This window comes from Hippopotamus amphibius, chromosome 11 (genome assembly GCF_030028045.1).
Source record: "Hippopotamus amphibius kiboko isolate mHipAmp2 chromosome 11, mHipAmp2.hap2, whole genome shotgun sequence".
In the NCBI taxonomy this organism is placed as follows: Eukaryota; Metazoa; Chordata; class Mammalia; order Artiodactyla; family Hippopotamidae; genus Hippopotamus; species Hippopotamus amphibius.
This window is the reverse complement of record NC_080196.1, coordinates 54242787-54255360: the sequence shown is the minus strand read 5'-3', so window position 1 is coordinate 54255360 and position 12574 is coordinate 54242787. Positions and strand designations below refer to the sequence as shown.

The following is a 12574-nucleotide window of genomic DNA, read 5'->3' as shown; positions in this document are numbered from 1 at the left end:
TGCTTCAGCCAGAACACACAGGCTGCCCTGAGAGGAAAATTAGGCCAGAGGACAGGGAGGGGACAGATGGGGAAAAGCATAAACATTTTAGGCTAGAGAGAGATTGAGAGAGAGATTTTTCCATCAGTGAAGACCACAGGTAATTAAAGATCTATTTTGGCTAATAACTTTAACTCTTTGCTTTAAAAATTCTTATGTAATTTGCTAATGATAGATTTGAATTTTATTTTCATCTTTGTCTTTTTTGTACCTCATTTTCCATATATATATATATACACACACACACCCCTCCCTAGTGAGCATATATGTGCAGAGAAAACTTCTCACTCAAAGGGATAGCAGTAGTGAATTGTGGTTCCTGGAAGAACTTGCCGACAAGCTTTTACTTCTGCTCATTGATTTTCTTAACGGACACTTATTGAATGTTTACTGTATACCAGGCCCTGTTCAGACTCTGGGAATTCATCAGTAAAACCAGGCAGACAAAAATCCTTACCTGCCTTCATGTAGTTTATGTTCTAGTGGGGAAAAAAGGTAAGAAATGTTATGCGTGGGGCTTCCCTGGTGGTGCAGTGGTTAGGAATCTGCCTGTCAACGCAGGGGACATGGGTTTGAGCCCTGGTCCGGGAAGATCGCATGTGTCGCAGAGCAATTAAGCCTGTGTGCCATAATTACTGAGCCTGCGCTCTAGAGCCCACGAGCCACAACTAGTGAAACCCGCGTGCCTAGAGCCCGTGCTTCCAAACAAGAGAAACCACCGCAATGAGAAACCCGCCACCGCAACGAGGAGTAGCCCCTGCACTCCGAAACTAGGGAAAGCCCATGTGCAGCAAGGAGGACCCAATGCAGCCAAAAATAAAATAAAAAAATAAATAATAAAATAAGTCTTTAAAAAAATGTTATGCATGCTTTTTTTAAGAACTTTTATTGAGAAATAATTGACATACAATCAATTGCATATATTTAAAGTGTACAATTTGATATTTTTTATTAGTAATGTATATATGGCAATCCCAGTCTCCCAATTCATCCCACCCGAACCCTGCCCCCACCCGTTTTCCCCCTTGGTGTCCATATGTTTGTTCTCTACATCTGTGTCTCTATTTCTGCCTTGCAAATGGGTTGATCTGTACCATTTTTCTAGATTCCACCTATATGTATTACTGTACGATATTTGTTTTTCTCTTTCTGACTTACTTCACTCTGTATGACAGTCTCTAGGTCCATCTGTGTCTCTACAAATGTCCCAATTTCATTCCTTTTTTACGGCTGAATAATATTCCATTGTATATGTGTACCACATCTTTATCTGTTCATCTGTTGATGGACATTTACATTGCTTCCATGATCTGGCAATTGTAAATAGTGCTGCAGTGAACATTGGGGTGTATGTGTCTTTTTGAGTTAATATGCATGTTATTAGATGTAATGTTAGATGGAAATAGTTGTAGAGAAAAATCTAGCGGGAAAGTAGGATAGGAAGGGTCAGGAGTGGTGGGGAGGGGTTCCAATTTTAAACAGAGTGGTCTGAGAAAAGCCCACAGAGATGTGACATCTGAGTGTGGGCCTGACGGAAGTGAGAGGGTTAGTACAGCAGATTGCTCGTGAGGGAATGTTCTAGACAGGAACAGTGGGCCTGGGTGAGCCGGGTGTGTTCAGAGGACAGTGAGGAGGCCCAGAGCCAACACAGATGGGACAGGTGAGGCTGGGGAATGGATGAGGCCTTGATATTAGGGGTTGTGTAGGGTTCATTGTAAGGACCCTGGTTTTTCCCTCTGAGTGAAATAGAAGAAGCCATTTTAGAGTTTTGAGCAGAGTAGTCTTGGGTGCCCTCTTGGGACCAGACTCTGGTGGGAAGGACACAGGGAGAAGCTGTGGGGCTGGTCAGGAGACTGTCGGGGTTGTCCAGGTGATGGCCCTTACACCAGGGTGACTGCAGTGAGATGGTGGGAAGGGGCCGATTTCCAGGCATATTTTGAAGGTGAAGCTAACAGAATTTCTTACTGGACTGGATAAAGGAAAGAGTCACAGGTGACTGCTTGGTTGTTGCCTCAGAAGCTGAAAGGATGCATTCTCAAGATGTTGCGGGGGCTGTGAGTGGAGCCAGCTGGCGTAGGAAGATGGCATGCTGGGCTTGGCTGTGGTGAGTTCAGGTGTGTTATATCACCTTGAGATGCTGACAGGTGACTGGAGGGATGGTGACGTGGGGTCGTCAGCATGGAGAGGCTGGATGGCTTGAGACCACAGGGCCGGGGTGTATGGACTAGAGAAGAGGGTGGCAAGTCAGGGAGGGAGGGGGATCTGTGAGGGGGGTTATATCCTTGGACCCACCAAGCACTTGGTTCTGGGCAGTAGGAGTGGCTGACTGTCAGAGGCGGTCTAGTGAGACTTGGACTGGGTGGCCACACTGGGTTTAACGACAAGGAGGTCGTTCGCGGCCTGGAGAAGCAGTTTTGGCGCAGTGATGGGGCCAAAGCCTGACTGGATTTGTTGAGCCTTGGGAGCGGAGACATGGAGACTGGGGCCCAAAGCATTTTTATTTTAAAGATGGGGGAGGTTACAGCATGTTTGTAAAGCTGATGGGAAGGATCCCCTAGAGGTGGTATTGATACTCAGCGTGTATCCAAATGTTCAGAACTCAGAAACTTTAAAAGCACCTGTCATTTGGATAATCATTAGAATAATCAAGAGTGGGCAACAGAAGTACCAGGACTTAAGTAGAATTTCATTCTTTAAAATTTCTTTCTTAAAATTCTATTGAATCATAGATTCTAAGAACTGAAAGGACTTTTAGAATGTAAGGCAGTAGGTAGCTTTCAGATTTTTTAGCTGGGGGTACCGTTTCCCAATGGAATCTCAAGGAAAGCTACCCTGCACACAGATTTAGCAATTCTGTGGGGACTCCTCACTGACCCCACACCCTACTTCCTGCTGGAGGCTTTGAGTCCTCAAGGGGTCCCCTGGGCTGTCAGAGGAAGATGAGAACCACTGCTTTAATCCAAGTACCACATTTACCAGGAAGGAGTTGAGAAGTTAAAATTCTTGTTCTTGCCTGAGGATAAATACAATATTTAGTTTCAGAGCTGGAGGAGAAGCCAGTTTCCTGAGTCTTAGGGCAATGGACTGTCTATTATGTCCTTGGCACCTGTGACCACGATCCTTGCTAGAGCAGTGCAGGACTCTTGAATGAAGGAAAGAGTGGCTGAGGGAAAAAGTCCTGAGGCTCAGGTTGCAATAGCTGAGGATTGACACCACCCTTTCACCTCTGTGGTTCCCCCTTGGTGTCCAGGTTTGTGCTGTAAACGCCCGTGCATCCATCACGGCCGTGCACCTCAAATGCGTACATCAGTGGACACCTTAGAACTCTTATTGCGGCCCGGTGGAGCTGTCGTGAGTGGGGTGTTCAGGGTTAGTCTTGAAGGGTGTGCATTAAATGCTTGGGGCTGTGTGGTTACATTCTGTTCAGAGGTCTTTATTTAAAGCCTGTAGATGGAGCACGGGGCCTGGTCCTCAGCAGGGTTTCAGGGTGCTCCACACCTGTGCAACTGGCCCTCAGCCTTGCTTCCACATCGCAGGCTGTGCTCTATGGGACTGCCCTGCCCAGCGCACCCCCAGCAGGTCCTCAGGCGGGTACTGCCAGCTGGTGTCCGTGCTGTTGCTGCTGCTCCAGCCGTGGGGGTGCCCCACGTGTGCTTTGTGCTGGAATGTGACTGAGATAGCGGGGCTGGACTGTGTGTCTGGATTTCTGTTTGAATGATGTTGTGGGGAATTAGGTACTTCATTATGGTGGATTTAGAATTCTACAAACATTTGGTTTTCACAGAGATTTCCCCCCTTTAAAATAGGGTTTATATTTTCCTGATTATAAAATCATACATAAAATTCACAAGGAACTAGAAATTACTGATGATCCCAGCACGCAGAGGTATCATTGTTTGTACTTTACTCAGCGTCCTTTCAGACTATGTTCCCATCCTATATGTGCATTGCATATATTGATCCACCTTTTTGTTCCACAGTGTTTTAAGGTGTTTCTTACCTGCTTCCATGGGTGCTTGCAGTACTGTTCTAAGAAAGCTAACGAGAACACCTCTTCACATTTTACATACAGAAAAACGTGGAAAAGAATTCACACAGTGCTTTTAAACATGGAAAAGAAATAGTGCTATTTGCCAATTCAAGTCCTAAAGGACTTTTACTGACTTTTAAAATACCTGATGGTGTTTCGATGAAGGTTGGGTAATTTTTTCAAGCTGCTCTAAAGGGTAATTGTAGGACTGGAAGTCTAAAGCCAAAGTACCTTGGACTTTTAAGAGCACATTTTCCACTCATGGTTATTAGAGAACTTTAGACACATTAAAAGCATCTTTTCAGCACCATAGTGGGAGTGATAAACCACATTATAAAATGAATTGAGTTTAAAAAGTTTTATTACTATCTTTGATGGGAGATTCTTCTCTGTTAATCTTACTGTATGGGCAGATGTCCTTCTATTAAGTCCTAGTCATCTTTCTGCAAGACAACTATGGTTTCAGTAGCACCACTTAAGATACAACTTTTATTAAATGCTTGTGAGGTAACTCAATTCATTACATAGAGTATAAACCTACAAATTAAATTCTCCTTTGTTTCAAATTTATGAACTGGAAAGTCAGCGCTGTCTTTGACTGAGGGGAGCACGTTGTTAGTGATGCAGGGTCTTTACGTTTGGCCTTTGGCATGCTGCGCAGGTCGCTGTGTAGTGCCGGTGAGGCACCCACAGCGTCTCAGACCTCTTTCCTCAGATGTGCGCAGAGATCAGTGTTGATGTTGTGTGAGATATCGAGTCTCTTACAGGTTACTCAAAATGTATTCCTTGCATTGAAAACTGTTGTGTGAGAGTGTGCATTTATCATCCTTCTGCCTTTCACATGCTGTCAAAAGCTGACATTTGAGAGGAATAACCCTAAGGATTAACTTTTCATTTCTGAAGATTCTCAAAGCTTTGTTTTCGTAATTTGCTAAATCACTACTTTCTGGATGCTGTCATTCTGGCTCCCTCAATAGAAACCAGTCTAGTATTCCAGCCTTACAGAAGGTGATGCAGGAAGGAGCCCTTGGTGGCCTGGGGAGTCTTGGGAGCCCTTGGTGGCCTTCATGTGGTTGTACAGTGCCCTGTAATAAGAAGAATGACTGACCTCTCAGGCCTGAGAAGCAGGAGAAAGTATGTTTCTGACTAACTGCAGGCCTCCACCACGTGGCCAGCGAGTGCTTGTGGCCAGGCCTCTGGTCTCCGTGGTAGCCCCTTTGCTTGGAGCTGGGTTTAGTGACTGGTCACTAGAGTTCTCTACAGGCACAAGGTTTCCTCTCTCCCCTGCAATTCTAGGTTCATGATTTTTGTCTTTTACTCATTGTTTTCCATTTCTGTTGCGCTTTACTTTATGGTAAATAATCTTGTGCCTTGCAGGGGAGTAGGCAGTATATGTATAAATCAATAAAAATATTGTCATCAGCATAGTAGGAAATATAAACTTATGTTGGTGGTGGTAGAATTATTTGTACTAATTTTAGAACCTTATTAGTCCTTCACTTATAGGTCCCTAGCAGCTAGGTTTAGTCTCTTTGTTATCCACCTTGTAAGTATATTAAGAAGGCCCCATTACTGAAAGCAAGTTCTAGATTTAACGTCAGAAATATTGGAGCCAGAATCACTCCCAGTGTTCAGGTGTGTGAGTGACGGACACGTGAGCTAAGAGGGCCCATAGCGCTGTGTGAACTCACAGAAATAGCTGCTGTGGATGGCTTTGCCTGTTCGCAAAAGAGGCTGATTCTGTAGCTGTGATGCAGCGCTGTGTTCGTCACTTACTTTGTGACCGAGGTCGTACCTGAAAACTAAGGTTTTAAGAAGAGTATAGGAAAAATTGAGAACAACTTTTTGTTACCTTTTCCCCCAGCTTTATTGAGATGTGATTGACACATAACATTGTGTAAGTTTAAGGTGGACAACGTGATTGACACACATGTATACTGTAAAATGAAGACCATAGTGGTTAGCTAACACCTGTGTCACGTCACCTAATTACTATTTCTTTTTTTGTGGTGAGGACATTTAAGATTTACTCTTAGCAACTTTCAAGTACCTTTTGTTGCCTTTTAACTAATAGAATATTGACTCTACTAAGTGGATTAACTGGCCTCTGAGATGCAGATTTGTTCTCCTGGTAGTCAAGATTGAGTATTTATCCCTGTCCGAGTTTAGTTAGCTACTGGTCCTTAAAGTTTTTTTTTTTTAATATAGTTTTTTTTGTGTGTATAAAAGTTTGGAATTCACAGAACACCCTAGGCTATTCCATTTCTTTCCTGCTTTCAGGACTCTTAAAATTGCTTGTTTTTTTCAAAAGTAACAAAATATTAGGAAATTCTCTTACTCTTAATCATTCTTTTCCTTTCTCCCCTTTCACATGTCAGTGAACAACTTAGAACTCTCATTGCTGCTCTGTGGAGCTGTCGTGAGTGGGGTGTGCATTAAATGCTCGGGGCTGTGCTTAGTATTAGTCTGTACATAATAGGAATGACATTTAGGACAAAAAAAGTTTTTCCCCAATTTGGTAGAAATCGTGGGTTTTAAGTTCCATTAAAGGAGGTTTGTTCCCTGACTTCGGGTGAGTCAGGAGGTCTCTCATCTGTGACCTGAGAGGGTGGTCTGCTGTGTCTCTAGGGCCTTCTCAGCATTATAATTTTATGAATCTATGACAATTCAGAGTCACTGAAATTCATCAGAAGCTTTATGTAGGAATATAGAGAAACTAAAGAAGACTCCAAATTTAGAGAAAATTCTGTATTACTAAAAGTAACAGTGATCCTAAAATCTTTTGCTGATTCTAGATTTTTAAAAATAAGAAGTCAAATAGAGAATTATGGCAGAAAGGAATGCCATTTTCTTTATTTAAAAAAATCCCAACTTTAAAGAAGAGAAATTATTTAAATATTACAAATTTTAAAATTAAATATATAGCTCTTGCAGGAAAAACTGGTTCCTGAGTTGTTGGTTCTATATTCTATTCTGATATTATACACTTGAAATCACCATGAATTTGTAGCCAAAATGTTTCTAATGTTTAACAGTTTTTGATTTCCTTCAACTTCTTGCTTAGCAGAAATACTCAAGTGCCACAAAGAATGGACAAAATAAAAAAAAATTCAAAAACTTCTATCTTCTTTTTCTGACTTGTTTTATTTCCTTGAGAAAATAAAATATAATTTGTCAAAATGTAGTTTGTGGGTCATACCCGTGGTCCCAAAGCTTCTAAAATATCCTGAAGACAGTACAAAGTTATAGCAACCAGGCCCTATATCCAGGAATCATCAAAATACCTGTCCATTTTAAGAGATTTTTTTTTTCAAGTAAATTAGCAAATACCAACTAAGCATTGCAATACTAGCTAAACAGTACTGTTAGCTAAAGAGAGAGCTTCATATGAGTGAGTTCTCTGTGTCTCACGAGGAAGTGGCCCTTCTTGGCTGCCCAGCAGAACCAGTCTAAGGATCCCTAGGAACCCCCCTGTCCAGGCCATACCTCACGCCAGGGCGTACAGTGCTCCAGGCTGGGGCTGAAAGATCAGCCCAGGGATTCCATGGGTAGCCAAGGTTAGAGCCTCTCATCTGGGGTTCCTAGTTTGTTTGAACTATCATAGAATAACCTAGTTTTAGGGACCACCCCTAATCTCTGAACACGCTGGGCTTTGGGGTAGAAAGTGTGGTGGAGATGGTCTTGCAGGGTGAGTCAGGACTGAGTCGGAAGCCTGCCTCCATCAGTACAGTTAGGTTACCTTGGACACACGCTTTCCTCTGGTCTGCAGGTTTGTTCCAGCTTTAGCATTAATCTTTAACACTTAGTAATATTATGGCAGATTTATAGATACATCAAGAAGCCGAAGTTGGTGCAAAATTTCCATTCAGTTATTTTGATTCAAGTGGCCATGAGACGGAGAGATTTTTAGTTTTGATATCCAGCTAATATTCAGTTTGATATTTAGATATTATGAAATTGAAATTCAGTGGGTTGATGGTCATATTTCCATTATCTAAGAACTAAGGGCTTGCTAAGCACATCAGTAGCACAAGCCTTTTTAATGCATCCTGAGTAATGTTAAGCCTACTTAAGATAAACTGTAGAGAACTTTTCTTACGTATGTGTCATCCTCATTATAAATGAGTTTTACACATTCTTGAAGGCAGATTTGGAAACTAAGAGGCAGCAGTTAGATAGCCTGAGACCAGAGATGGAGGATCTGGAAACACGTCTGGATTTTGCCATTCATTTGCAGTTTAATTATGGGCAGGTCACTTAATCTGAGTCTTAATTTCTTCATCTATAAAATGGGAATAATACTATCTACCCTAATAATTTCATAGGGTTCTTATGAGGCTCAGATGAGGTCATATGTTTATTCAACAAATAGGTGACACACCAAGTGCCCATTCCTCACCGGGCAGCTGTCTCACTGTGAGGGACACAAAGAAGGAAAGTGGGTCCTCGGAAGGAATGAATATGTGTGTTAGTCATTGCTCACATTTACGAAAGTTTGCGTTTTAGCCCTTTGAAGAGGGCTTGCTCTTTCATCTTTGTGTTTCTGTGTCTCCGGGCCTGGCACTGAACATAGAAGGGGCTGAAATACTGGTTGTGTGAATAACTGAATCACATAATTCATTTCCTTGAAAATATTTTGTTACTCTAGACAGGGTCTCCTTTAAACAAGCTGAGAGGAGTGAAGTGTGGATGTGGTTTCGTTTCTGTCTTGTTTAAAGTTCCACACGACTTGAACCTGGGAGTTTGACCTGAGATCCTTTCAAACTTCAGCAATGCTTAACTTTTTACTTAGAGTTCCATTCAGTTTAGTCTAGTGTTCCCTTCTTTCCAATCACTGTTTCAGCAACATCAGGAGGACCTGTTTTTGGCTAATGTCCTTTTCATATTGGGTAGTAATCCAAACTCCAATATTTCTTTTGGAAAGGAAGATCAGTTCTTTTGTTCACATCCCTTTTTCCCATTAAGTAAAAAAGAAATCACTTCATCAGTGTGATTTCAAGCAGCTGGATTTCAGTCTGCGTCCCTTATGACAACAGAGTTGGGCTTCAGCATAGCTCCTGCCGTGGGGTCTGAGTCACACTCAGCACATGGAGTTTCACTTGCATGGTGCAGCCAGTGCCCAGCTTGTGGATGTGCACTTGGGGGGGCTGGTGTTCATCTGTGGGTCAGGGCTGTGGTTGGCTTTTTCTAGACTCTGTTAGGAGGCTGTGAACACAGATAATTGTAATGATGCTTTCGTACTGGGTCGCAGAAACACTTCGAGGATTTAAGTTCTGTCTCTGCGGCAGAGAAGGGGTTCTCTTTGCAACCCCTCTGTCATTAGCATAGTGGGTGGAGGTCTTACGTGCTGATGTCTAGCCTTTTATTATTTATTTGAATAATGGAATTTTAGAGTGGAAAGGACCTGCCACCTGTATTCTAGACAGAAAAAAAAAAAAAACCAAGGAGAAATGAAGAGGCTATGATGGTCAGCATCAGTGGGGGACCTGGTCGCCTTCTGTGAGGGTTTTTCTGCTGGCTGCTCATTGAGTGGGATGTCCTGTGTGAATCCCACCAGCTGCTGTGGGTGCTTCTAGGAGAAAACTCTTAGAATCAGGGTGATAGTCAATGTAAGATATACATAGATGTGTATGTAATTGTGTAATTTCCTTTTTCCTTAATTGCTTAAGTTGATAGTAATGTGTTGTTTGCAAATTTATTTTAAGTCTTATCAAAGTAAATTCCATTTTCAAATACTGATTTGCACAGGTTGCAGGCATCCCGTGCTCCGTGAAGCCTGCAGGGATTGGGTTGGGCTCCATCTTGTTCTTTAAGTCACTTGTGTGGCCCTTGGTAGTGATGCTTCTCGGGGAGCAGAGAGCACACGTTGTGTTCCCATGTTTTACATCATGAAGTCACTGCGGCCCCGCCTGGTAATAAACCTGGTTCTCCTCAGGCGTGAGACAAATGAACACCAGAGAGGTTAAACGTTTTGCCCAGAGCCCCACAACACCCAGTGGCATGTTGGAAATAAAATGTGTGCGCATCCTTTTGTCCAGCCTGAGCTGCTGAGTCCTGCTGCTGCCCCGGCTGCTGCTGCACTGTTTCCCTCGTCCTCGGTGGTGGGGAAGACCGCCGAGGATTTTTTCAAGCAAATAAGAGTCCCATAGCCATGACATTTGTTGGGCATGTTGTTACTATTTTGTGGGTCAGAGGCGAGAGGTGAGTGAAGTCCAGCAGACCCCAAGTGTCCCGGGTCCTGTCCTGAGTTCTTACCGAGAGAGCCCCTGTCTGAGTTCAGTTCCCTGAGCTCTCCAGGTAGACTGAGTTCCCAGACCATCACAGCACACAGGTGGGGAAGAATAAGTAGCTGCTGGAGAACATCAGGCTGGCATTGATGACTGCGTGCTTTATATTGTGCTTTTTCAGAGTGCAAATTCACCTGCACCAGCGGGCAGTGCTTGTATCTTGGTTCACTGGTCTGTAACCAACAGAACGACTGTGGGGACAACAGTGATGAAGAGAACTGTCTCTTGGTGACTGAACATCCACCTCCGGGCATCTTCAGCTGTAAGTCCCTCCCGCTCTCCTTGGCCTCCTTCAGTTGGGTTGGGTTGGGGATGTTGGGAGGCAGTGACCCGGGGAAGTGGAAAGGATGCTGTTTTTTGGTTATGAGAAGAGGTCTGTGTTTTCTTAGGGTAGAAAGATGGTGTGTCTGAGAGTCAGAAGTTCCTTCCACTTCGAGTGGCTTGTGTTTTGGGAGAGGCTTTCCGCTGCTTATCTTAGAAGCACTGACTGATCTCAAGAAATAATATATTGATTTAGTATTCTTCACACTGGTTTTGCAGAATTTGTTAGAGTAATTCTAAAAAATAAATTTAAAATGATTTTAAATAAGCAAAGAAAGGTACGTAGAGAGTCCACAATTAAACATGTAATTAAAATAAGAAAATAGAAAAAGTTTATATGGGACTTTTAAAAAAGGTTGTGATCATGTGTTTTTCTATTTGATATTGGATGGAAAGCAACCTGAGTGAGGTGTTCTCCTGTGTGAATCCCCAGGCTGAGGCTGTGAGCATTTCTTGAACTGGAAGAAGGTGAAATCCGAGTACAAAATTGATTGATTTTTGATCTCATGGCTTTTATGAAGAGGAAGGAGCAAGAAGGTAGCTTGGAAACACTGCCGAACTTCTCTTAAGGAAGTAGCTTGTTGCCCCGTGTTTCCTGGGCTGAGGTCAAGGGTGTTTTACAGCACTGACCCTTGTCAGGGGTCATCCCACTGAGATCACCTCAGGAAACGTGGCTTCTCTCCCCACTTCTACTGACATTATTGTGAGAAATTGTATTTGTTTTTATTTACAGATTGTAAAATTTTTGTTCTAGAGATCAGACTACATAATTCTGATCCTCTAATGTGAAATGGCAGGGGGTTTTTAAAGAGAAACAGTTTTCTCTTTTCCCACTGTGTTTTTATGTTGGGGGAAAGCTCTGAGTTTTAAGCCTTCTACTTATTCCTGCTAAATCTGGGAGTCTAATTGTGCTGTCGTTTCTGTTGTGTCACTTATACTGAGCTTTCTTAGAGTCCCATCTTGATACTTTGAGAAGATAGTTTAAGGTGAGCTGTGTGCTTTCTTGGTATTTAGTCCTTGTGCTTCCTCTGGCAATGTTTTCTGCAGTAGCCCCTGTGGTCGTCAGCACTGTAATTTGCGCAGTGAGCCTGCCTGGACCCAGGGAAGGAAGGGACCTGCAGTGAGCTGTGCCTGCTGTGGCCCCATCCAGTAGCTCTGAGCCTTGTTTGCAAGGGGCGGGGCATGAGGATTAAGTGGGACGGTCCATGGGAAGCACTTAAGTCTGGCTGGTACTGAGCACTTGATACAGGTCATCGAGACTCAAGCCGAGGTCTTAGAAGGAGAAGAGCAGTGTGGAGACATGTCTCATTTGTGTTCTCTAGATGTGAGTAACGCGCACATACGACGGTGGGGGAGGGGAGGGGAGGACATCAGGACCCTGCGTGGGGTCTCACCTGGTCGGAACTCCTGTGAAAAGCAGGCAGGACACACCTTCTGGCTGCCAGGGGCACTTCCTGGAGGTGCCTTCCCTTCACAGAGGTCCTGCCTCCATCCTATTGTGTCCCTTCCTCCCTGCCTCTCCCCCTTTCTCATAAGTATTTCCTGGTTTTTTTTGTTTTTGTTTTTTGCTTGTTTTCTTTTTATAAATTTATTTATTTATTTATTTATTTATTTATTTATTTATTTATTTATTTTATTGGCTGTGTTGGGTCTTCATTGCTGCACACGGGCTTTCTCTAGTTGCAGTGAGCGGGGGCTATTCTTCATTGTGGTGTGCGGGCTTCTCATTGCAGTGGCCTCTCGTTGCAGAGCATGGGCTCTAGGTGTGTGGGCTTCAGTTGTTGTGGCACATGGGCTCAATAGTTGTGGCTTGCGGGCTCTAGAGCACAGGCTCAATAGTTGTGGTGCACGGGCTTAGTTGCTCCGCGGCATGTAGTATCTTCCAGGGGCAGGGATC

General features: G+C 43.4%; 1 protein-coding gene across 14 annotated transcripts in view; it reads left to right on the top strand.

Moving 5' to 3' along the window:
• The window catches only part of LDLRAD4 (low density lipoprotein receptor class A domain containing 4), a 291731-nt gene that overhangs the window by 157858 nt on the left and 121299 nt on the right, over nt 1-12574 (top strand). For 13 of the 14 annotated variants that reach the window (XM_057698964.1, XM_057698962.1, XM_057698959.1 and 10 more), the window contains one exon: nt 10478-10618. The exons of the other annotated variant lie outside the window; for it this stretch is intronic. In XM_057698964.1, coding sequence (XP_057554947.1) covers nt 10478-10618 — 141 coding nt within the window. The remainder of the gene's footprint in view (nt 1-10477; nt 10619-12574) is intronic. 14 annotated transcript variants of the gene reach the window in all.